General features: G+C 34.6%; 1 protein-coding gene across 1 annotated transcript in view; it reads right to left on the bottom strand.

Moving 5' to 3' along the window:
* Nucleotides 1–27,755, bottom strand: part of Agbl4 (AGBL carboxypeptidase 4) — a 1,244,450-nt gene that overhangs the window by 742,530 nt on the left and 474,165 nt on the right. The window contains exon 4 of the mRNA XM_071618599.1: nt 4,310–4,404. Within this exon, the coding sequence (XP_071474700.1) occupies nt 4,310–4,404 (95 nt within the window). The remainder of the gene's footprint in view (nt 1–4,309; nt 4,405–27,755) is intronic.

The following is a 27,755-nucleotide window of genomic DNA, read 5'->3' on the forward strand; positions in this document are numbered from 1 at the left end:
GAAAAAATGTGACTGGCTTTGTATCCATGATCAGGGATGAAAAGTAAAAATTAGAAGAGTTTAGCTATACAAATAACTTCATTTGCTATGGTAATTTCTGTCTCACTAACTTGATAAACTACAAAAACTGAAACTTTGTCAGGTTTCTTTGAGTTAATTAGCGAAGCTTCAAAACTGACTAATGGCTATAACTAAGAGTCTTCTAACAGTGACTATGAGAACAAACTTAAACATTTTAAGGTATTAAAATATATATGCAAGGGCTCATTTATATTGAAAAATGTCAAGAACCCTGACAGAATGAACAACGATGCAAAAATTCTCAATAAAATTCTGGCAAATCAAAAACAAAAACATATCAAAAAGATCATGTACCATGATCAAGTGGGATTTATCCCAGGGATGCAAGGTTGGTTCAACATATGGAAATCAATAAAAGTAATCATCACATCAGTAGAATTAAAGATAAAAATCATATGATCATCTCAACAGATGCAGAAAAAGCATTTGACAAAATATAGCACCCCTTTATGTTCAAAACATTAGAAAAAACTAGGGATAACAGGAACATATCTCAACATCATAAAGGCTATCTATGCTGAGCCCCAGGCCAACAACATTATAAATGGAGAAAAATTGAAGGCATTCTCTCTAAAAACTGGAGCAACACAGGGATGCCTTCTTTCACCATTTCTATTTAATATCATTCTTGAAACACTGGCCAGAGCAATTAGACTGATGAAAGAAATTAAAGGGATAAACATAGGAAAAGAAGAACTCAAACTGGCACTATTTGCTGATGATATTTTATACCTAGAAGACTCTAAAAGTTCCATCAGAAAACTTCTAGTACTAGTAAATGAATTCAGAAAAGTAGCAGGATATAAAATCAACACCCATAAATCAAAGGGATTTCTGTATAGAAGTGACAAATCAATAGAATTGGAAATGAGGAAAACCACCCCATTTGCAATAGCCTAAAAAAATAAAATATTTGGGAATCAACAAAAGAGGTGAAAGGTCTAAATAATGAAAATTACAGAACCCAAAGAGAGAAATCAAAGAAGATCATAGAAGATGGAAAGATCTGCATTGCTCCTGGATAGGCAGAATTAATATTATCAAAGTGACCATAATACCAAAAGCACTATACAGATTCCAATCAAAATTCCAATGACATTTCTCATAGAGATAGAAAAAGCAATCATGAAATTCATCTGGAAAAACAAGAGACCAGAATAGCTAAAGCAATCCTTAGCAAGGAGAGTAAAGCAGGTGGCATCACTGTACCAGACCTTAAACTATACTACAAAGCAATAGTAACAAAACAGCATGGTATTGGCACCAAAACAGACTGGTAGACCAATGGTATAGAATAGAGGACACAGAGACTAACCCACAAAACTACAATTATCTTATATTAGACAAAGGTGCCAAGAACATGCATTGGAGAAAAGATAGCCTTTCCAAAAAATGGTGCTGGGAAAACTGGAAATCTATATGTAACAAAATGAGATTAAATCCCTAACTCTCACCATGCACAAAACTCAACACAAAATAGATGAAGGACTTAGGAATAAAACCAGAGATCCTGCGTCTAATAGAAGAAAAAGTAGGTCCTAATCTCCATCCTGTGGGATTAGGCCCCAACTTCTTTAATAAGACTCCTATGGTGCAATAATTAAATCAAGAATCAATAAATGAGATGGACTCAAACTAAAAAGTTTCTTCTCAGCAAAAGAAACAATCTGTAAGGTGAATAGAGAGCCGACATCTTGGGAGCAAAACTTTACCCTTCACAGGATACAGCACTAATCTCTAGGGTACATAAAGAACTCAAAAAGCTAAGCACCAAAAAAAAAAAATAAATAAATAACCCAATCAATAAATGAGCTAAGGACATTAACAGACACTTCTCAGAAGATGATGTACAATCAATCAACAAATACATGAAAAAATGTTCATCATCACTAGCAATCAGAGAAATGAAAATCAAAACTACTTTAAGATTTCATCTCACTCCAGTCAGAATGACAGCTATTATGCAAACAAACAACAATAAGTGTTGGAGAGGATGTGAGGAAAAAGGTACACTCATACATTGCTGGTGGGACTGCAAATTGGTGCAGCCAATATGGAAAGCAGTATGAAGATTCCTTGGAAAACTGGGAATGGAACCACCATTTGACCCAGCTATCCCACTCCTCGGTCTATACCCAAAGGACTTAAAAACAGCACACTCCAGGGACACAGCCACATCCATGTTTATAGCAGCACAATTCACAATAGCTAAACTGTGGAACCAACCTAGATGCCCTTCTGTGGATGAATGGATTTAAAATAAATGTGGCATATATACACAATGGAATATTACTCAGCAATAAAAGAGAATTAAATCATGGCATTTGCATGTAAATGGATGGAGTTAGAAAAGATAATGCTAAGTGAAGTTAGCCAATCCCCCAAAACAAATGCCTAATGTTTTTTCTGATATAAGGAGGCTGATTCATAGTGGTTGGGAGGCGGTGCGTGGGAGGAATGGATGAACTCTAGATAGGGCAGTGGGATGGGAAGTGAAGGGAGGGGGCATGGGGTTAGAAATGATGGTAGAATGTGAGGATCATTATTATCCAAAGTACATATATGAAGACACAAATTGGTGTGAATATACTTTGTATACAACCAGAGACATGAAAAATTGTGCTCTATATGTGTAATAAGAATTGTATTGCATTTCACTGTCATATATAAATTGAAAAAATTAATTTTAAAAAAAGATCCCAACACAAAAAAAAAAGAAAAAAATATGATCTTTTTTGAAGGCTCTAATGAGTGGATCGCTCATGAGGTCCTTTTACTGGTTTGAAGTACTCATCTCCACCTATGCCTATTAGAGGAATGGGCTCTATGATTATCTACTTGGGCTGAATTCAGAGACTCAAATCAAAGTCCTACCCCTTGCACAGACAGCACTGTCAGAAAGAGATTGAGAGAAAGTGAGGCAGTTTAGTTCATTTGATGCAGCAAAGCAAAAAGCATGGAGAGGGAGATTATTTCTACCTTTTAAGAGACAGTTTTCATTATCATCATCAAATGTCTGCACTTTTATAAACCTAAGCTTCTCAGCCTAGCATTTATAGAAAATTTCCAAGTATCATTTGTAGATAAAAGCACAATTCAATATTTATGAATTGCTAGTTTTCTATAAATATAGACATTTGGAGACTATCTTCTCACTAGTCATTAAAATTTGAACAGGGATCAAAGCTAGAATAATATTAACAATTCCTTGCATTTGTATAGTGTTTTACATAATACTATTAATAATAGATGACATTTATTGAGCACTTAGCAAGTGCCAGGCACTTTACATGTAAATTCTCATAATGAATTCTGTTTAGTTCAACAAGCATTCACTTAACACCTACTGTGTGGTACATGATTAATACTTGGCTTCTATCTTTAAAAACTCTTATTTTGTTGCACTCAATCAATGTATGCTGAATGAATAAATGGATGGATGGATGGATGAATTGGTTAGAAAAGCAGTGTGAGGAAATATAAATACCAGAGGCCTCTTCCCTTACTATTCATGGTCTTGAGAGGGCACTTAACTTTCTCTAGTATCATATTTTTTTAATCTGCAGTACAGTGATATTTAAAATATCCTTGCAAAAGTGTGAAAGTAGTAACAGGAAAAGTAAAGCATCTGACAAAGAATGATGTCTCAGTAACTGGAGTAGTTATTACTATAATTGTCATCATTGTCATCATTATCAGCAGCAGCAACCACAGCAGCACTCTTATTAATCCTAGCCAACCCCTTCCATCCTCACTCTTATGATGGGACAAATAGAACTTTAACATTCATGAGAAATACAACAGCTGTATAAAAACATGACAAAAACCAAACAAAGTAAAAGAAATTTACTATAGTTCCCAATGTCCTCCCAGGTTATTACTCATTATCTATACTTAGCCTAGGGAAAAAAAGAAGAAAAGAACCAACTTTATTTATGCTTCTAAAGATAGCATGATAAAAGGCAAGCAGAACAGGATTATTTACATAATATCAAGCTATAAATTCATGAAAGAATGATGGTCAGATTGGTCATTCCAAGCATGGGATCACGCTCCCATCAGTTTCAAAGAGTAGTACCTAGAGTACAGACAAAGCCCATTCAGAAACTTATCTTATTCATATTTATCAGTGACAATGAGGCTGACAATTTATCTATACAAAAGATAAATTTAAGCCCTGAGTCAAATTTTCTAACCAGGAAGGGATTCCGCTGTGTGAGTCACTTACCATTTTGGTCTGCTGGTAGATTTCACCATAGGGGCCATTCCATCTCTATAAAGACTCTTGGTTTTACTGAAGTTAACAATGTTGAAAATGACCCTCTAAAAGAGAGAGAGAGAGAGGGAGAATTTATTAAATGACTATACTATGCACATTGCCATTTCCTGATAATTAAGAAAGAAAATAAGGAAGTTTAAAGGAAGTCATACAGCTTAGTGGCCAACAGTATAATAAGGATAAATAGTGCTCAGAGGATTGCAATGTGTTATGCCAGCTAAGCATATAAGTTTAGAGATTATATTCTTTTACTATTAATTAGTATAATTAACTTTGTATCAGTTAGCTTTGGAACCCAGAAACCTAGGGGTACCTAACTCATGGAATTCAGATGGGAATTCAATGAATTAATGTATATACAGGGTTTGGAATCTCATTTGGTAATAGGAATGCTAAGTAAGTTTTAATTATTCTTAAATTTGTCCTCTCTAGGCTGACCTAGAATTTGCATGGAAATGAATATTACCATAAGGGTAACAGCAATATTTTTTAAATTCAACAACACTAAAGAAAATAACTAAGTACAAAATTACAATAAAAAATTTCTCCAAATACCTGGTACCTTTGACTAGACCTAGAGATATACGTCTTCTTCTGTACCTCCTTTGTTGTCCTCTGCTATGGGCCAGGGGTCCAGGGCTCAACCCTAATCTCAGCATGAGATTCTAAAGACATTATTTCCCCTCTCTGGATCATACCCTTAAAATGGGGGAGTAGGTTGTTCTCAATGCACAAAGTCTTTCCAGGAAAGTAGTATAGATAAAAGAAATCAGAACTTTGTTTTAATAAGCTTCATCATAAGATGGAAGAGAAGACTGTGAAAGAGACAAAATTTGGGATTGAAAGATTAAAAAGCCACTGAAGTAGTCCAAAGGATAGAATAAAGCTAGAGGTAAGCCAGCCAGAATAAATAGAAAAAGGAAAGTCTTTCAGTACAAAGCAATGGAAGCATCAAAATTTATATATTATTTCATTTGATAATGATTTGTTGTGTGAAGTGCTAGGGGATTTCATATACATTTTAAATCTTAAATATTCTATAACTGTAGTAAATAAATGTTAACATCTTCATTTTGAAGACATGGAAGTCAAGTCTCAGGTTACCTAATTTGCTCAAAGTCATATAATTAATAAATGATAGATTTGATATTTAAGTGCAGGGGATCAAAAGATAAGATATCCATATTTTAATCCTTCAGATGCTCACCAACATTCTAAAATACCATAACTATAACCAAGTCTATTTTCCTAAGTAAGGGTTAAAAAAAAATGATGGCTGGGCTGGGCTGGGGTTGTGGCTCAGTGGTGGAACACTTGCCTAGTATATGTGGGGCCCTGGGTTCGATCCTCAGCACCACATAAAATATGAATAAACAAAGATTTCGTGTCCATCTACAACTAAAAAAATTTTAAGAAAAATGATGACAAATTTTAAGCCTTTACAAAAAATTTCATTTTGTTAAAACAAGAAAATCAACACCATTTTCACATTTGGGTTAATCATAAAATAATTTGTTCCATGAAATAAGCTCTTAGAAATAATTTTTCTTTGCTTTTCTCCTCAGAGACCCAGTCATTGACCTGCCCAACTCTAGGCATTTCAGTTTCAGACCACCCTTTTGTCATTAAATTAAGTCATCAAGTATGTCCAAGGCTGTTCCATTATTTAAACCTATGCCTGTTAGTTGTCAGTTCAATTACTTCTCCCAAGGTTTTGGCTACTGTCTGTTTTTTTTTTTTTTTTTAATCAATATCAAAAGGACAAACAGCCTTTGAACTTTACAGGGCTTATAATCCCCCTTTTTTCCTCTGAGATTCCAGGTGTCAAATCCATTTCTAGTGAATAAAAAATGGAAAATAAAGTAGAACATTTATTATTAGCATCCTACTCTGTGCCTAGAAAATTTCTCAGGTGTGTTAGGTATCCTATATCATTTAGCTTCTCCATTCATACAAAGTTATTCATCTTAGCTCAATTTTAGACAATTGAATAAACTAAAGCTAATAAAAGCTAAGTGGCTTGCCTTCCCGAAATCCCCAAACTTTTAACTGGTAGAACTAGGACTTAATTCTTAAAAATCCTTATCATAAAGATCATACTTCCTCTATGACATCACATACAAAAATTAACATCATCCCTTACCATGCATTTTTACATTTTCTAGTCATTGAGCAAGGTGGTGGTTAGTGATAAGTATAAAAGGTATTTGGAAGTAGGCATTGCAAGAAATCTCATCTTGTCATATTTTATATTTAATCTTCACTTACTTATTTTATACAAAATGCATCACATCCTATTTGTTGCCATGTTACAGTATCATCATATACCCAGACTAGTGCGGCTTGGGCAGGACAACACAGCAGTTTAGGGTGAATTTTCCTGGCTATCATGACACATACAAGGTTATACAGATCACATGGGGATGAGTTACAGTTAACATCTAAGACTCTGTTCAACCACTCAGCTACTTTACCTAGAAGCCATATTCCACACTTTTATATATTGCTTACTCTGAGCCCAATCAGATTCCCTTCATTGAACAAAGAAATATTGGAGTTCCAAGCCTACTTTTCACTTTGTGACTTTAAACATGTGTTATCATCTTTCTGAGCCTGTTTTCCCCATCTATAAAGAGGAAAATCATAGGTATCTGATAGAAGGATGATTGGGATTAAATATAATTGCTATGACAATATATTCAGGAAATAATTAAAGATCACACACACATGTTCATTTATTTATATATGGACATAGATACATAAATGTGTGTATACATAAGTATGCATATATGTAAGAATATATATTCATATACAAAATTATATATATTACATATATATGTATGAAATTATATATATTCACATGTATAAAATTAAGTCTCCTGTTCATGTAAACCTATAAGTTGCCACCCAAATTCCTCAAAAGAATGCCAGATAATCCTGGGACTGATGTATTGAAAACATGAAGCCTGGAGTATAGATAATCATGTGTGAAAAAGAAATCCTTATCTATTATAGCTGATGTTCAGGAGTCACAGGGAACCAACAAAGTTTGTTAATCAACTGAACCTGTGTCTTGTTACTGGATATTGTCAAAATGTTCACCCCAACACTGCAGCCTGATAGACATAATAAACCAATGGTTTGCAGATTGCACATTAGAAGGTTTTACTACCTCACTGAAAACCTGTGAGAAGACAGCCACAAGAGGTAGAAGGGGAATGGAGCAGAACATTCTCATCAAGAGAAATTTAGCATATCAAACAAGGGTATTAGCAAAATGACTGAAGAAAAATAAAATGTTTCAAGGAGGAAACATTATCCCTACTCAGAATAAATATCCACCAAAATACAGATCCCCTCAAAAAATGCCTTTCTTTTTCTCATTCTGACAGCATTTCCTGCAGAGTTTTGTTCTAAATTTTATTCATTAATTCAATGAATCTTCATTTAATTATTTCATTAAAAAACAGTTATTGGATTCCTATTCTATTGTGTGCTGTGATAACAGAAATGAATAAGAATGGGCCCTTTAGCCTTAAGTGGGGGAGATAAACATATAAAAACACATGTGTGTGTACTTCTGCATACATGATGAAATGTTGAGGTAGAGTCTACAATGGAGGCAAAGCTGAATCTTTACTGAATAAGGACTGAGCAGGCAAAAGGGAAAATACATGAGACATTCCAGTGAAAGGCAGGACAGAAGGAAGACAAATTGATTTATGGAATTGTTAGCTATTTCCTGTGCCTAGAAGACAGAATTCTCTGTATTCTCCTAAGAATACACAGGCTGGATAGGGAAAGAGATGAGACTATGCCATTAAAAGACATATGAGCCATGGTAATAAGTTTTGTCCTTTACTAAAAACAATATGAAGGGACTATCGAAAGGTTTTTAACTGTAGATGTGAAAGGTTCAGATCTGCTTCACAAAAACCATTTAAGACTGCCTTGAAAAACTGTTCTAGAATTTACACTGGTCTCTACAGAGCCAAAAGGTAACTGTAAACTCTACTCTCAAGAAGCTCATAGTCTTACGAAGAAAATGTGCAAATAAACATACATCTGCAAATCTTGCATAATCAATGTGACAATAGGAGGATATATCAAGAACTCTTCGGGGTTTGGATATAATTCACAGGGGAGCAGATTCACATCTGCCTGAATGGGTACGAGAATACTTTCTTTTGAGCCAGTCCCTAAAAAATAAAGCTCAGCTCTGTAGTCAAGTCCCTCAAAGTTCAGTATCATGATGCACTAATTTCCCTTCCTATTTGTTGCCATGTTTGGTCTATAAACTAACCAGGATCAGGGCCAAGTCCTTTACTTCTTTTGTAACTCCAAAGTAGTTATTTATGGGTTTGGGGACAGAGCATGTTAAATAAACCTGTTTCAGACAAATAAAGCTACATGTTAAGATGGAAAAGGCTTAGTTGATGGATGTAAAACTATAAGGAGTCAAACTGACTTCCTGTTCTCCTCCCCTTTCAGGATGATGGCAAGGTCAAGGAGAATAAATAGAGAAATACTGTCTAGATGGGTCCACCTAGGCCAATCTGTAACACACAAGAGAATAAATCTCTAGCTTCGCCATGTTTCTACTGCCTAGAGGTGCTATAGAGTTAATAGGACATATAAGGCAATAGGTATATACAGTTGTCTATTAAATGAGCTACTTATCAGGCACGAGGGGAAAATCCATGGATTTTTTTTCATTGCTTCTGAAATTCTCAAACAAGAATGTACAGGTTTTTAACCTCAGACAAAACCAAAATCTCTCCATATTTTATTGATTTAGAACCTTCCTTGAGGGGATCTTAGTTCTGCATAACACCTTAGTGTTACACACTTCTGATCTCTGTTACACTTGAAATTCTATTTCCCTGTTCTATTACTTTATTATAATATTAGGAATAATTTTGATTCCTTACTTTTGTTGTTTAATATTAGCATAGGGTGTTCATGATAAGACACTTAATGACAGTCTATTTTCTTACAAATACAAATCCTATATATTGGATTTAAAGTCGTTCGCAATTATTCTGTCCACTCTATATCCACATTTTTTGCACTATAATTATTGCTGTTCCTCACATCAAAATGATCTTCTGGAGTCTGAGGTGATTTGGGGTAGCTTTACCCAATATAAATTGATCAAAGTGACATAATGCCAATTCTGAGTCAAGATCTCAAGTTTTCTCTTGATCAATCCAGAGTAGGCAGACAGAGGATAAAATACCACAGTGAAGAGAACCAGTTGTTCAGGCTGAAGATATCATAGACCAATTTATAGACAGTTAACTTGCAAATATATGAAAGAACCCAGACAAGATCAGTAGACCTGATCCAGAGCTAATCATACATTCAGAAGAACCACTCAGTTGATTCATGGACTCATGAGAACTAATAAAAGCTTATTGTCTTCGATCATTAAATTTTGGGGGTAGTTCGTTATTTAGCAATAGCCAGATGAGACACTATTTCATGCTCCAGAAGACAAATTATGCAAAAAAAAGCAGGAAAAAGAGAGTCAAAGAAGGAGAGGAAAAATATAGAAAGAAGAGAAAGAAATAAAAAGTAAAAAAAAAAGGCAGTTTCTTCTCACTTTGGTTACAATTTCAAGGTTTGGTACTGAAGTGACTTGGTTGTTTCAGTATCTTCAAAATTTCATGTGTCTATATTTTCCTTTTTTAAAAAAAACTATTTCAATTGTTTTCTTCTAAATTTTTATTTGTTCTTTTTGAATATATATGACAGTAGAGTATATTTTGATATATTTATACAAACATGAATATATCTTATTCTAATTAGGATCCTAGGCTTGTGGTTGTACATCATGTGGAGATTCATTGTGAATTAGTCATATATGTACATAGGAAAGTTATGTCAGGCTCATTCCACTATCTTTCCTATTCCTATCCACATTCTCTTCCCTTTATTCCCCTCTGTCTAATCCACCGAACTTCTGTTCTCCCTATCATCCTTGTTGTGTGTTAACATCAAAATATCAGAGAGAACATTCAACACTTGGGTTTTGGGGATTGACTTATTTCACTTAGTATGATAATTTCTTAAACATTAAGTCTACCTACTTTTAAAATACCACTTGAACTTGATCATACTAATATATATTTATGAACTTTCCTCCTCTAAATTTTATTCTCCAACTTTTGGTAGTGAGGAAAAGATCAGTTCCTGTCTTGAAGAATCTGGCAGTTTGGTGGTTCATGGATGGTAACTTGGATGTATTGCAAAGTAATGTCAAATTTTTTCTCTTTACCTCTCTGGAATATGATAAGTTTTAATAGAACTATAGTCTTGGGTAGTAGAAACCTGAGTTAAAACATTTATCCACCATTTACTCTCTTTGTAAACAAGTGTATTATTTTTCCTTAGTTGACTCTTCCATAAAATATAAACAATAATAATTTACTGGTCATAAAGTTAAATCTTTAGCTAGCTCACTAAAGTAAGTACTCATCTGAGAGCTCTGTTAGCTACAAGATCCATGTTTCCTATAATTCTATTTTTATTAAATATTACATTCAAACCCTTTACTTGCAAAATATCATTTAACAATCACAACAGCAAAGTAATAACAGTATTAATATTTCCATTTTATAGATAAGAAAACTGAAACTCTCACAGAAATAAGTAAATTGCTTAAGGGCACAATGCTGATGAAAGGAAGACCAAGCATACAAAATTGGGTTTATTTGACTTCAAATATAGAGTGTTATATTATGAGACACACAGTATGTCTCCTGAGCTATTGATAAGATAGACATGGAGGTTCAGTCTCAGGCCAATATCAGGAGTATAATCAGGTCCATATTTAATTTTATACCTTGAGTCAAGGCTCAAAGATAATGGTTCAGTTTGGATCTAGGTTTAATATTCAGTCTGAGGAAGGAATCAGTCATTTCACAATTATAGGACAATCCAATAAATAATTCAAAAATATTTTATAATTTGCAAAATCAAATATGCAAGTTCTGAAAAGTTGACATAATATTATCCTAATTGTATTTATACCATTCTACTTCTGTTTAACTGACATGTTTTCCACCATTAATACAAAGCTCAGATTGAATTTTTATAAACTTCAAATTATTAGAATCTACATGAATTATAGGAATCGTGGAACTCTGAGAGTTGGAGTAGATCAATTAGAGAAGGAAAAAGCAGGAGTATCTTGTGGATTGAAAAAAGAAGATAAAATAAAATATTTCCTTATTAAAGGTTGCTCTCTCCTATGAATTAAACAGAATACAAAGATTGCCCCTTTATTTAAAGATAATCACATTTTTCTCAGAGTGGTTCACTAGGGCTTTAGTGTGGGCATGAATTTTTCATGACTGATTGATTGAAAAGACAATGCCAATAGAGAATAATACAAGAATAGAGACCTGTCTTACAATGTAGAGTTAAATTACTCCAAGGGTTAGAATGACAAAGCCAGGTGGGGCCTACAAGTGAGCAAGTAAATTGACAATTACAAATCTGCTGAAAAATGAGAAAAATCAATTAGGAAAAGGTTGCCTTATACTAAAAAGTACTGTTTGGTTTATTGAACACAATTCAGTGCATTCTGGAAACCCAAAGAGAAAGCACTATAGAAAAATGCTTCTCTATATGTAGGGTTAAGAAAGTTAGAATGGGTAGAAAACTGAAATGGGAAAGAAGAGACTTGCCTTCTTTTTCTGGGCATGACACTGAGTTGTTATTTCCAACTTTTGACATTAGACATTAGAGAGATTATTTTCTCTCTCTGATCCTCTATTTTCCTATTTCTAAAATGGAAATAACTAATTCCCACTCCACCCTTTTTAGAGGGGACAGGGTAGATTCCACATCAAAAGCACATTCAAGAGAACAAGAGTTTAAGAGAATGAATCCCTCTAGAGACAAACCAAAGGACTGAGATCTAAAAAAGCTGACAAAAGTCCTTTGGAAGAGGCAAAAAATAGTATTCTAGACACATCAACCACAAATGTCATGTTCAAGGTCAAGAGACTGAGGAGTTTGGGCAAAGTAAATAGTTAATTTATGTCAAGTTAAAAAGACTCTTGAATTTTTACACACATGATTAATTTCTTTATTCTTTTAAGAAACATTCATTGAACTCTGCTTATATGAACAAAACTATTTGTATGCTGTGTATACACAGATGAACAAGATATTCATAGTTTACATACTAGTATGGGAGATAAACATCAAAAAATTTAATAGATGTGTAAAGCAATGCCAAGTAGTGATAATTGCTATGAAGCAAATAAAATAACAAAGGGTAAAGGAGTAGAATGAGAAGTAGGTATTGGTTTGTTTGGCTTTAAATAATTATTATTTTATATATAATTTGTCAAACTAAAAAGTTCCATACAAAAACTAAGACAGAAATTTGAATATACAGAAAAAGAAAGATGGACTGAGTCTCAAGAAGCATGAACCACTGAAATGCAAAAAAAAAGAAAAAAGTGTCACCCAGGAATAACTGAAATGCAAGAAATTTCTATGAACTTTTGCAATTCCTCAGCAATCCAGCCTACACTCGTGGCTACCATCCTTGACAGATGCCCTTTCCTGCAAAAAGTAACATGATGGCAATGTACAAGTATGGGGAAAACAGGCACAAAATTTGTAACTCTGCCCTGACTCCAGGTCTGGTCAATCCCTTAGCAACCATCCTTCCATAAATATCAATACCCAACACCAAGATGTTGCTGTCTCACCCTCTGCAGATAGTCCATACTCTCCTTTCAATGTGCCTTTTCTTTCCTAAATAAACCTCTGTCGAAGTCTCTGACTAGTGTGTATACTAAAATTCTTTCTGTCATGTATGCCAAGAACCCTGCTGGTCTTGCGTCAAGTTCCTGCTTCTCTCCAGGAAATACTCAGATCCTCTTCTCCTATAACCAAATGGTTAGGCTCCTTTATATTACATGTGATTTCTAAACCTTAAAAATAATCTTATAGGTATACATTATTTTTCATTCAATACGTTAGCAAATTAGTTTACAGAAACTGGAGAATCATATGATGCTATTGTGGTCAACCCTGGAGATAGGATGAATTTTCCCATACAAAATTTTATTCAGATAGAGAATAATGTCACATACACATGAAGAGAGTATGAAAAGTTTATTACTCATAAAATAAGTCTTTCTGGCAATAGTAGAAAAGACTTCCAAACTTGAAGTAGGATCTGAGTATTTCCTGGAGAGAAGCAGGAACTTGACGCAAGACCAGCAGGGTTCTTGGCATACATGACAGAAAGAATTTTAGTATACACACTAGTCAGAGACTTCGACAGAGGTTTATTTAGGAAAGAAGAGGCACATTGAAAGGAGAGTATGGACTATCTGCAGAGGGTGAGACAGCAACCTCTTGGTGTTGGGTATTGATATTTATGGAAGGATGGCTTAAGAGAGTAGGCAAGGAAGCTGACTCAAGGTTTTATGGTTGTTATGGGGTGGAGATGTTGTAAGAATTCTCACATACATACAACAAAGTTTGCATGATTTGAACATCCTGCCAGTGCTAAAGGAAGCCATGACGTGCTTTCTAGTAATCTGGCCTAAATTGGGTAGAAGGGGAAAGGAGGGGAGTAGAGTTTGAAAGTGCTAGCAGTATTCACATTTCAACATTAGAATCAGACTCTTTATTATGCTTTCTAAAAATGATATATCTAGTAACAGTGAGATGTGTGTGTGTATTTGGGGTTTGCCCCTCAGTTTTCTGACATGCAACTCCATAAACCCTTGAAATCTCTAATGTGATAAATGTCTATTTTATTATTATTAAAACTTTATAGTTACACATAATAGTTAGGTTCATCCCAACAAATTCATACATGAATAGAATTTCATTTTGTGAGATGGCTGATGGCTAGGAGCTCCTGGATAGCTTCAGGTGGCTGGTTGCTAGGGAACCAACAAAGTGATTAGATTAGACGATTGAAAGTTTCATTTCATCCCCAAGACCTCCAGTGAGAGGAGAGGAACTGAAGGTTGAATTTATAATCAATAGCCAATAATTTAATCAACAATGCCTATGTAGATAAAAGAAAGAAAGAAAGAAAGAGAAAGAAACTAAAAGGACAGAGTTCAGAGATCTTCCATACATGTGCCTAGGCCTATTTTAATTTTATTTATTTATTTATTTTACTTTTTAAACCTTTTCTGAAAAACTAAAACACAAACACATATATTAGCCTGGGCTTATACAGGGTCTGACAATATCACTCTCCAAACATTATCATAAATCTGAAGATTATTGATTTTAGATCTGTTGAAGTTAGCTGAAATCAGCTAGAATTAGCTCCATATATTATCTATATATTTGTACCTGCAGAAGATTCCAAACAATCTCACTCAATCATACTTAAACACATGTACTTGAGCCACATATTTTAATGTTCCCTTAGCTAAAGCAAGTCACAAGTCTTAGGGTATAGAAATACACTCTGTTTACTCTAAGGGAAGACATTGCAAAAGGGCATGTTTATAGTTCTATTAAAAAAGGAGGAAAAAATCAAGAAATAAAATAATTAAATCTATCAAAATACTATATTTACAAATATAATAAATCCATAATGAAAGACTTTCCTTTAAAGACATTTTAGACCCAGCTAGCTTCATTGTTGAATTCACTCAATCATTTATTTCATGAAAATTCTTATACAAAGTCTTTCAAAGAATTGAAAAAGAAGGAATTCTCTCCAAATCATTTTATGAGGCTAGAATAACCTTAATACACAAACCTGATCGAGACATGACAAGAAAGGAGAATAACAGCCCAATATCTTTCATGAACATACACTAAAAATTCTACAGCAAATCAAACATATGGTGGTATAATAGACTATCATATATCAATACAAAAGAATAAGCTATACTAAACTCATAATATTGATAATATATTTTTGAATGAAAGAAGCAATATTCAAAAGGACATTTATATTATATTCTATTTATAGGAGGTTTTAGAACAAGCAAACTAATCTGAGTTGATAGAATATCTATTACCTTAGAGGAATTTAATTGGGATAAAGCAGCAGGGAATCTTCCAGGTAAATAGCAATGATTAGGGTAATGGTTACATCGCTGTATTTATTTACAAAAATCCATTAAGCTATGTACTTAAAATTTGAGCATTTTCTGTACGTATAGTAGTCTTTGATTTAAAAAGTTTCCAAAAATTTTCTCACTAATACTTATGACTCCCTGAGGAGATTCTTAATGTTCAGTTGTTAATTGTCTTCTATCTCTGAAAGATTCTACTGTCAACTTTTACAGGTTGATTAGAACGCTTACTATATATCTCCTTAAGAACAGTAGATCAGCACTCAAAGTAGCACTAAAAGCTTTAGTGCATCTAAAAATAGTTATAACTGTTTAAGTGAGAAAAACATGAGAAAAATTATAATGGACTTTGAATGGTCAGCAGTTTTCTTGAAAATCTCTGTAGTGAGAGGTAAACTAGTTTCTTAATTAGGACAATGGCATATTTTTATAACAAGGAACAATATCAACAACAAAAATCTAAAGCTGAAATATTGCAAAGCTAAGTTGGTAGACAAGTATATGATTTTTCAGCTCTGGAGGAAAGCTAAATCTAAATGTCAAATTATGTAACTGAATGTTTTACCCTCAACAGTTTCAAAGGAATAGAAATGCCAACAGCAGAGTTCCTGAAGTTTAGAGGCATACAATTTACTAAATAATAGAAAAATCACAGTTGAGAGTATGAAAACCTGGGTGCTATCTCTGGCTATGTCTCTGATTCCTTGATTTTGGAAAAGTTACTTAAAAATTGATTAAAAATCATATAGGAAGAGGGAGCATGGGAGGAATAAGACAAACTCTAGATATGACAGAGGGGTAGGAGGGTAAGGGAGGGTAAGGTGGTGGAATGTGATGATCATTGTTATCCAAAGTACATGTATGAAGACACGAATTGGTGTGAATATACTATGTATACAACAAGATAAATGAAAAATTGTGCTCTACATATGTAATAAGAATTATAATGCATTCCGCTGTTATACATAAATTTAAAAAATCATATAAATTTGATGTTAATATTATGTACCTCTCAATCACATACAGAGACTATATAGAAAGTACAACTAAATTCTAATAATAATAATAATAATTATTATTATTATTATTAATTTCCCAAGGTAATTTTTATATACTTACTATTAATATGGTTTTATAAGGCTCCTTTCCCAACAACCCGAACTATTTGGAAACTTCAAAAATCCACATGGATTCATCTAGGCAAATTAAAACACATACTAGAATTGCATTATGAGAATATATTTATTTGTACCATACACCACAGGAGACAAACTGAGGTTTGTCTCTTTCCAAAACAGAATAATTCTAAGGATAAATTTTCCTCTAAAATTTTAATTACATTGAGATGCTGCTATAGGATTAGACCAATTCAACATTAGCTAGATCTCTCCAAACTAATTGATTTGGCCAACTATAACATGCCTATGAAAGATCCCTGTTTTCAGTCTAATTGTTTTTTCTCAACTAAATATGGTTTTAAATCCCATGTTACTAAGTCAAACTCTTTATAATCTCATGTTGTCCAACTCTTCCAGACTAAACTCACTGTTTCTGCTAGTCCTGACTTACCAACAGCCCAACATAGCTCTACAATGCTTTTCCTTCTCTGCCAGCCTGATTCACTCCTACACATGTTCTGAGACTCAGATGAGGTGTCATTTCCTCCCAGAAGCTTTATTTAACATTCAAACTCACATAGGTACCTTTTCTATCCTGCCTCTATGACTTTATGTCCTATCACAACAATTATCATGCTATATTGTTAAATGTTTATTTTCTTGACTGTAGCTCTCTTTCACCAAAATGAAAAGGTCTTAATAAAAGATATTATTCTTTGTATCCTGGCATTCAGTACGTTCATGTTATAATGTTTGCAAAATAAATCTATAATTAATGAATTTATAAGCGTATAAATGAATGGATGCCTAAGTAAATCCTTAATTAATTAATTAATCAAATAAATGATCTTCTTTCATTCTGGCCTCCCTGGATTTCTTCTTTCCACCAACCCAAATTCTTCTCTTCATTAAATTCCTGCTAGAGTTCTACCTTTCATATACTAGAGTGTAAGCACTGATGATATTCTTAAAAGACTTATGAATAGATTAGGTAAGAGACAGATGTAAATAGTTATCTATGACACAGTGACACCAATACAGTGGATTGAAGTAGTGAAGACTGTGGGATCATAGAGAAAAAGACAATCCCAGCTTGGTAGCGCTGGGATGTCTTTCTAAGGAAGGCTCTACCTGACTTAAGGCTACATATAGACAAATAATTTTCCAAGTAAAGGTTAATGTTGTGGGATAAAATAAAACATTTCAGAAAGAAAAATCTGTGAAAATAGATACAGAGATATGAACTAATATGGCACAGGGGAGGAACCTAGAATGAAAGTAGGTAGTGGAGTTAAATGGCCTGTCTAGCCCAGGCATATTAATTCCTGATTTCTATTACCCTAGAAAATATTACTGTTAGATTGCATATGATTATCTTCTATATGTCTCTATTGGAAAATGCCCAACCAACTGTGGAACTTGTCTCTTTAGCTGGTAAACCTTACCTTTCTGAATTCCTTTCTCAGATTTTGTGGCAGATCTCAAGGAAAGTTTAGCAGTTCACTTGCTAAGTTAAAGACTGTCACATCACAAGATATCTATAGTTCACTGAAATTCTAATTCTATGAAATTTTCAAACCTCCATAGCAGCTAAGTGTCCCAGAAGTGGCTTGATGAAGTACAGAAAACAAAGCCCAGATGTCACCCAATGATAAGTTTCTCTGACAACATATCTTTGTCTAAAGAATGACAAACTTAAGATGTTAAAAGGCACCAGGCTAATTGTGCATTCTTGAGGTAAACAGTTTGTCAACTAAGATGCTCAAAAATATGTCAATTATTCAATTTTTTTTAAGTATCTGAAAAGAAACAGATCAGCTACTGCAATACACAGTAGCCAATGCCTACTAAATGTTAGGTATTCTGTGTTCATCAGCATCATGTCTAATGACTGCACTGTATTGTCAGTGTTGAGATATATAATAAAAAGTTGATGAAACAAAGGTTCAGAGATACTATGTCACTTACCTGAAGCCACAAAGATTGCAGAGATTGAGAGAGGATTCACACTTGATTCTGCAACTACCCCTCAAATTTAGTGACTATGGTTTGGAATCACACAAAAAAGCCAGATGAAGAATCAAGGGACCCTAGTTACTTAACCAACTACTTTTCTATGTGACCTTATGCCTACTGTTAGGAGTATGTCTAAATGATTTCTAAGGTCTCTAATAGTTCTGACAGCCTGTGACTCTGTGAAATTTTAAAATATTCTTATATAACAACTTCCCCATGAAAAGGTCATGCCCCTGTGAGTTGCCTGTAGTAGGCAGATAGGAGGATAAACCCCTCAGAGAAATTGAATTGAGTTCTCTGGGCTTATCAAAGTGGAAAAAGAGATACCTAGCTGCCAAAAAGTAAAGGAGTAAGTCCTTGGGAGATGAACTTAGTTAAAGCAGAGGCTCTTATGTGTCAACACTGTCAGCAGCAACCTCAGTCAATGTCACAAATGCAGAGAAAACTTGAGAAAAATATGTAGCTGCTTTTGCTAAAGATGATAGGCTATTTTAACTAAGCAAAGGATTAGACCCCATATTAGTTTTCGTCTTAGGGTCAAAAGATACAATATCTGGGGCTGGGGATGTGGCTCAAGCGGTAGCACGCTCGCCTGGCATGCGTGCGGCCCGGGTTCGATCCTTAGCACCACATAAAAACAAAGATGTTTTGTCCACCGAAAACTGAAAAATAAATATTGAAATCCTCTCTCTCTCTCTCTCCAAAAAAAAAAAAAAAAGATACAATATCTACCCTGGATGGTCAGCATTTTTGATTATTTCTTCTCTACCTATATCCAAGGTCTAGGTCCATAAAAATACAAAATACATCATCTCTTTACCTTGATTTATAACTGTGATTCTCACCATCTTGCTCCTCTCATTTTTGTCTGATCCCTAGTTTCTGTTCCATTGCCTCACATTTGGACAAGAGAATCTTTATTTTTTTTTCTTAAACATTAATTGAGTTAATATTATGTGCCAAATACAAGATCCCTGAAGTTAGTGACAACTATGCTGAGATCTAAGGATGAGTACAATTTCAAAAAGAAAAAAGACAAGACTGAGGGCAGGTAGCTGGGCATGGTAAGGGGCCATCAAAGAGACTCAGAAACAGAAAAAATATGTACAAAGCTACAGGTTAAAGAAAGAATATTTAAAAGTTAAGATCAATTCATTATGGATAAAATGTGGAAGTATACCAAGAAAGTTGCAAGGGATGAAGCTGGAGAGGTAAGCACGAAATGATAGTGACTGTGAAATAGAAAATCCTGATTCTGCCTCTTCTTCGCTATGTGACCATTCTCAGTTTCTTTATCTGGAAGATAGTGAAAATCACTCCTACTGCCTGTAGCACTCTGTATCTAGCTTTTGGTAGGTGCTTACATATCCATTAAATTCGAATCCTGGGATGGAAAAGAAAGTTGGAAACAAACAAACAAAAAAAAGCATGACATGGTGAGATTGGACTGTTTTCCCTTATATAACAGAATAAAGCATATTTTTTGAGTGATCTAGGATTTCTAATCTGGCATTCAATAAAATAATAGGCCAAGGTTCAGTCCAAGTTCTGTGGCTGTTATGGTTTCCTAAAATTCAGGGTGTAGAATCATGCCAGCAGCTTTCTCACTCCTCATGCTGTGAGTTCCCTACAGAGCCCTGAGAAAGTTGCCAGCCATGAGATTCTTTTCCCCTCCAATGCAAACACACATGGCACAGGCATATGATTCCCATCTGGATCCACCCCCGACTTCCGTCCAGGAGGCTGCTGTGTAGGCAGGAACGTCTGCCTTTGAATTTGCCAGCCTAACCTGGCACCCTGAGCTAGCCCTCTCTAAAGAGTAAAACAGACCTGGCAGAGCTCATGCTTCTGTAAATTCCTTTCAGGGTCCTATTCATCTCTAACTCTTTCTTGCCTGGCAAAAGGGGTTGACCTAGACCAGGGACAAGTTTGTTCAGACCAAAAAAAAAAAAAATGGGTCTTTATTTCTGGAAGAGAACAGTCCTTGCTTTAATCCAGGGAACAGATGCTGGCTCAGGAGGAAAATGTGCTAAGAGTCCTACCCATCGACCTAAGTCCATTAGGGCCAGGAACTGTTATTCAAAGCAACAGAGCCTTTTCCTGAAGTTCCCAATAGCATCAGTCCTATGATAGCATCAGTCCCTAGCCATTGCAGAGTTATTACCATCATCATTTCTGCTGGATTCTATGCCCTTGATGAATTGGCAATATTCCTTCTATTTGCAAACAGATTGCAAAATATGAACCCCAGGAAGGATACAGGCTGGCCATCCTCCAAGGACTTTAAGCAGCAATCATGCTAAATTAGGGTTTCATCCTATTCCCTGAACAACAGCAGGTGCTGGCACTGCCATCCAGTAGTCCTGGACCACCAGGGGTGCCTAGCCTCCCTTTCTTTCCTCTTTCTCTCCCTTCCATCCTTGGAAAAATGAGAAGGGAAATTATAAGCAAGAATTCATGATTGGGGGCCTATTCTTTTTTTCTTTTTCTTTTTGACATTGTGATTTATTTCCATGAAGACCTTCCTGGCACACAGCAGCAATAGAAACTTTCTTTGAATCATTGTCTTCCAAGGTTCTAAACTTTCTGTCTCTTCTCTGCATAATCTGACACTCACGATCTTCTATAATCTAGCCACTTGTATTTATCCAGCCTTCACTCCTGAATTGATCCTTCTCCTGCATATACCTTTCACTCAGTCACTTGTTACCATGAAACACGAACAAAGGATAAAGCAACAATAGCTACTGCCATTACTAAGTACTTATTGTTTAACAGGCTCTGTGATAAGTTCTTTACACATATTTTCTAGTTTAATCATATGAAATAATTTTAAGTAGTCTCTATCATTATTCCTATCTCTATCTCACAGTTGAGGAAATTAATGTTAGGTACTATAAGAAACTTGACTACAGTCACAAACCTAGTATGTAAAATGTATGGATTGAAATATTTTTGTTTCAAATAATTTTTCTTAAATAAGTCTTACTGTCTCCCTTTCACAGATGAGGGAGCATATCTAGAGGTTTAACATACTCAAAGTAACGACTTGTGCACAATGGAACTCCAAATAAAATCTGCCTGATTCAAAATCTCTTGTTTTATTCATTACTTCTGTAAATGTGAATTAGCTACTTTTCTTGTCCAGGGAAGAGAAATAAACATATGTCTCATATAACTCAATAACTTAAATAAGAAAACGTCAATGAAAACATTGTAAACAGTACAGCAATAACTGAAGTTTATTACAGTTAATGTCACTTTAGTTCATACAGTAACAATATTTTATTCATTCTTATCAGAGAACTTTCTGTTTCTTCCTTTACAAATTATATGTTTTAATTCCTTTTCTGGTCCTATCACACTAGCTAGTGTAACAGAGCAAGATTTACCCATATGGGCATCTATGACCACTGGTTCAAGCAATCTTGCCTAAAGAATTTCTAGTAATGGGCTGGGGATGTGGCTCAAGCGGTAGCGAGCTCGCCTGGCATGCGTGCAGCCCGGGTTCGATCCTCAGCACCACATACAAAAAACAAAGATGTTGTGTCCGCCGATAACTAACTAACTAAATAAATAAATATTAAAATTCTCTCTCTCTCACTCTCTTATTTTTTAAAAAAAGAATTTCTAGTAATTCACACATAGTAGCAGGCAGGAATTTATTAGAAGTGATAGAAGATAAAATAGACACTTTGAAGGAAAAAAAGAAGAGTGGGTCCTTATAGGGAGGAGAGGGACAGCATATCCCCCTCATGCTCCAGTTTTATTAGGAGTCCTAGGGAATTTTCCAGAGAGTACTCCCAGGCCTACCTCTTGTCTTTTGACTGACATTAGAATTGCCTCAGACTTTTAAGTCCCCACTGCACATAGTTTTAGCCTACAGAGGGGATATTTTACTATTACAATAACATGCTGGGCCTATGCTCACTAGTTCTAATTGGAACTTGTTGTTACAGATTTTATGGTTGGAGGCTTTGCTTCAAATTATCCTGAGTCATGAAGTATGCTCTGTATAAAGGTTTAAATGCCCCCCTTCACAGTCACTTGTATTCTTTGTATTGGCAGGGAGGAGTCTTTGGGCCTCCATTTTTCCTGCAGATAATAGGTTGTTTGCTGAGGAATATAACGTTAATATTAAAATATTAATTAATATTAAAAAGGGCAGGACCAGAGTATCTTCAGGTAAAGGCTACATTTTAAAGGAAAGCATGTTAGGGGTCAGAATAGTAGGCCAATTATAGAATTATTCCGTTAACCTTATATTTCCACCATTCTGTCTGTCTGCTGCCTATCAGCTAGGACTTCCTACTTACAATGTTGAATATCAGTGCTGAGGGGGACATTCTTCTATTGTTCCTGATCTTAAGGGGAAAATAACCAAATTTTTATAATTAAGAAAAATGTTCCATAAATACTTTGTAGATGTTCTCCATCATATTGAGGAAATCCCCCTCTAGTCCTAATATTTTGTGAGTCTTTTGTTGTTATTGTTTTGGGGTTTTACTAATAAATGGATGTCAAATGCTTTTTTTAAAATCTAGCCTAGGTTTTACTCACAGTTCTGTCATTACTGTATGACCTGAGTCAGTTATTAAACCCCTTCCTTAATTTGCAAGTTAAAAAATAATATTTTTCCTTCCAAATGTTATATGGAGGATATAAAAACCAAACAACAAAAAAAGAAAAAACAAGGGGCTAGATATGTGGCATTAAAACCTATGAGCCAAGGACACCTTTGATTCATTACATTAAAAATCTGATTTGTTAATTAAACTGGAAAGGAGTTAGTATGCTTTCCTAGCTGTTGCCTGAACAGGAAATCTATGGATTTCTGTTAGCAGAGTGTGTTCCCATACAGTGGTCTACACGATTTTTCCAATCACAAATCTGACCATGTCTCACTTTTTCTGAAGCCCCTTAAATGGCTTCCTATTGTCTTTGGGATAAATACCAAGCTCTTTAATATGGCAGTTTGTGTCTTAGATGATCTTCTCTACATAACTCCCCAGATTGATCCCTTCCATTTGTGTGCTCTAATTTAGCCATGAAGTTGACAGCTACCACCTTCTACTATTCTGCATAAAATGCCTTATTGGAACCCTGTGTCCAGGCTGGGATTGTGGCTCAGCGGTAGAGCACTTGCCTAGCACGTGCAAGGCCCTGGGTTCGATCCTAAGCATCACATAAAAATAAATAAGTAAAGATGCCTTAGTTAAGAACTCTGGGTTCAACTATTTTTAATGCTTACAACACAAATTCAGCATCCTCTTCTCCAAGAAGAGATTTCCTGACTGTCAACTGTGATTAGAAACACTTCCTTTACTTCTATATTCTCAATTCTGTTCCCTTCACCTATGCATCTGTTTTCATGCCAAAATTATGCTGTTTTGATTACTACAGCTTTGCTGTGTATTTTGCGGTCAGTTAGTATAATGCCTCCTGCTTTGTTCCTTTTTACTCAAGATATATTTATATGGATTTTTTGTTTCCTTGTGTGTGTGTGTGTGTGTGTTTCCATATGAATTCTAGGATTTTTTTTCTAGTTCTATGAAGACTGTCTGTGGTGTTTGGATAGGAATTGTACTGAACATATAGACCACTTTGGGTAGTATGAGCATTAACAATATTGATCCTTACAACCCATGAACATAGGGTGTCTTTCCACTTTTTTTGTCCTCTACAATTTCTTTCATCAGTGTTTTATAACTTTTAGTTTTGAAATATTTCACCTTTTTCATTAAATTTACTCCTGGACATTTTTTAGTAGCTATTGTGAATATGATCACTTTCTTGGTTTCTATTTCAGATAATTTGCTGTTGACATATAGCAACACTACTTATTTTTGTATGTTGATTTTGTATCTTGCAACTTCACTAAATTCATTTATTAGTGCTAATAGTGTTTTTGTGGATCTTTGGAGTTCTCTGTATATAAAGTCTTGTCATCTGGACACAGTGAACTCATGTATCTATAGCAGACTGATTTTCAGCAAAGGTGCTAAGAACACACATTAAAAGAAGGACAGGTTTTTCAATAAATGGTATAGATAAAATTGGATATCTGAAAATCAGTAAGTGAAATAAGACAGGCACAGAAGACAAATATCTCCCTCAGATGCAGAAGAATGATATTAGATCCCTACTCTTACCAGTAATAAAAATCAACACAAAATAGACTAAATATTTAAGTCTAAGACTATATTTTTTAAGTACTAGAAAAAATCAGGAGGGGTTGGGGTTGTGGCTCAGAGGTACAGCATTCTCTTAGCATGCATGAGGCACTGGGTTAAATCCTCAGCACCACATAAAAATAAAATATATTGTGTCCACCTATAACTAAAAAATAAATATTAAAAAAATTAGGGGGCTGGGGTTGTTGCTCAGTGGTAGAGCACTTGCCTCACACATGTGAAGTACTGGGTTTGATCCTCAGCACCACATAAAAATAAATAAACAAAATAAAGGCATTAAAAATCAGGATAAATGCTTCAGGACAGGGGCTGGGGATGTGGCTCAAGCGGTAGCGCGCTTGCCTGGCATGCGTGCGGCCTGGGTTCGATCCTCAGCACCACATACAAACAAAGATGTTGTGTCCGCCGAAAACTAAAAAATAAAATATAAAAAAAAAATGCTTCAGGACAATGGAACAGGCAAAAACTTTTTGCACAAGACCCCTAAAGCACAGACAATAAAAGAAAACATACACAAAAGATTCTGCACACCAAAGGAAACAATCAACAGAGTGCAGAGACTACCTATAGAATGGGGGGAAATATTTTCATACTATACATAGGACAAAAAGCTGATATCCACAATACATAATTAAAAAATTTATTAGCCAAAACATAAATAACTTGATTTTAAAATGGGTAAGACACCTGAAGAGGCATCTCTCAAAATAAGACATACAAAAGGCCAACTGGTTTACAAAAAAGTGTTCACTATCACTAATCTTCAAGGAAATACAAATCAAAAACCACAATGAGATATCACCTCACCCAATAAGAAAGGCTATGTGGAAAAAGTCAAGATAACAAGTGCTGCTGAGGATATGGAGCAAATGTAGCCCTTGTACACTATTGATGTAACTATCAGAAATTGAAAACACAGCCATCAGATAATCTAGCAATTCCACTATTAGGTACATATTCAAAGTAAATAGAATGAGAATGTTGAAGAGACATTTACACTCCTGTGTTCGATGCAAGCACTATTTACAATAGCCAAGAAGTGAAAACAACCTGAATGTCTGTCCACTAATGAACAGATGAATAAAATGTGGAACATATACACAAGGGAGTACTATTTGTCCATAAAAAGAATGAAATCCTGTCATTAGCATCAACATGGATGAAATTGAAAATCATTAAGACAGGCACAGAAGACAAATATTTTTCCCTCATAAGCAGAATCTAATAATCTGAACTCATATAAATTGAGAGAAGAATGGTGGTTACCAGAGACTGGGAAGAATAGTGGGTGGGAGGGACAGGAAAATTTTCTTAATGGGTAATAAGTTACAGTTAGACAGGAATAAGAAAATCTGGTGTAATACTGAACGGTAGGGTAACTCCAGATAATGTACTATATATTTTAAAAACTGGAAGAAAAAAATTTGAAAGTTTTCTTCATAAACAAATGACAAATGTTTGAGAGATAGATACATTTTAAATTAATGTAAACATTACACAGTGCATACATGTATTGAAACATTACATTGTACCCCATTCAAAAGTATAATTTGTATGTTCTTATTAAACATTTTAAAAACCCTTCCTTTGTACTTTCACTGCCCATGCTTGCCTCTCTCAACTTAATTGAATCAACTTTCTGGTTAGGATCTGTTTCTCCCTCTAGACTATGAGTTCATTGAGGACAAGTACCATGTCACATTCATTTATGGCATACAACAGTACTCTCATATTTGCTAATTTAATAAGAAAAGAAAAACTCATTAATAGCTTCTGAATCTGCAAGCATTGTGAAACATTCACTAACCAATATCCTTCAATTCACAGCACCATTTCTATTAGAAGCTCAAAAGTGATTCTTTGTGGTAGGGCAATTAGATCTCTGTTGATTTTTCTTTCCAGAGGAAAAGCAGGCAGTTACTTTCCATTTCAGGGTGAGCCTTCTTCCTCTCCCCTCTTCCTTACTTCTACAGAAATTCTGTTGAGCAGTAGTAATTATAAGGAAATTTTCACTACAATTATTATAGCACTTAACTTTGTATTGACATATGTAAGAAAAATAACTCCTGGAATTGACAAATAATCATGTTTTTCCTACTTTTCTCTCACATGTATTTTTTAACTTTAAAAAATGATTCCTTTTTTCTTCACATGTCTTCACAGTTTGAAATAAATACCAAGATTTTATATTTTAGGGGATCTCTTCATTTATACGAAGTACTGCATTGGATTACAATATGATTTATTTTACTAGAAAACCTGTGAACTTTATTAATTGAAGAATCCTTCACATGGCAGCTAAAGAAGGTGAGAAGGTATAGGAAAGAGATACAGAGGCCAACTTTTTGTAGATGTCTGTGCCCAACTCTGTCTAAAACATAAGTAGGTGGATGAGACTTGGAAATAGGCAAAGACTACAATGAAAATATATCTTGCTCACACTTTGAATCATTTTATTTATCCAACAGTCCATAAATGGCAGGTAGAAAGAAGGATACCTATCCAAAATGACCTTCTGTTGTCTCTCCCTCCCCTGAATCACATGTCTGATATCCGAAGAAAATGTATAATCTCTGTGCAGTAATTGCTGTTAAAATGAAGATTACAAAAGTAGGATGTGTAATAGCACTTCTTACATTGTAAAACAACTTATATAATGTTAGACATAATTATTACTAAAATGACTTTGGTTTTTATTTCAACAAGTCTTTGTTCAGATGTTAGCATAAAAAACCTAGTATAGAGAGGAAAGGAAAATGGTTAAGTAGAGGAACCAACAATATACTAGATTCTCTCTAAAACTGAATCAAAATATCACATCTGTGGCTTCATGACATAATAGGAAGGCTATAGGAAAACACCAGACGGCAATGTAGAAAATTATAAACCAGGCAAAATTCAGTAGTACTATCATTTTTTAAACTCAAAAGAGAACTAATAGAAGGAATAGACTGCACCAGGGATTGGTGTGCAGTAGCTCAGT

Source organism: Marmota flaviventris, chromosome 10 (assembly GCF_047511675.1).
Source record: "Marmota flaviventris isolate mMarFla1 chromosome 10, mMarFla1.hap1, whole genome shotgun sequence".
In the NCBI taxonomy this organism is placed as follows: domain Eukaryota; kingdom Metazoa; phylum Chordata; class Mammalia; order Rodentia; family Sciuridae; genus Marmota; species Marmota flaviventris.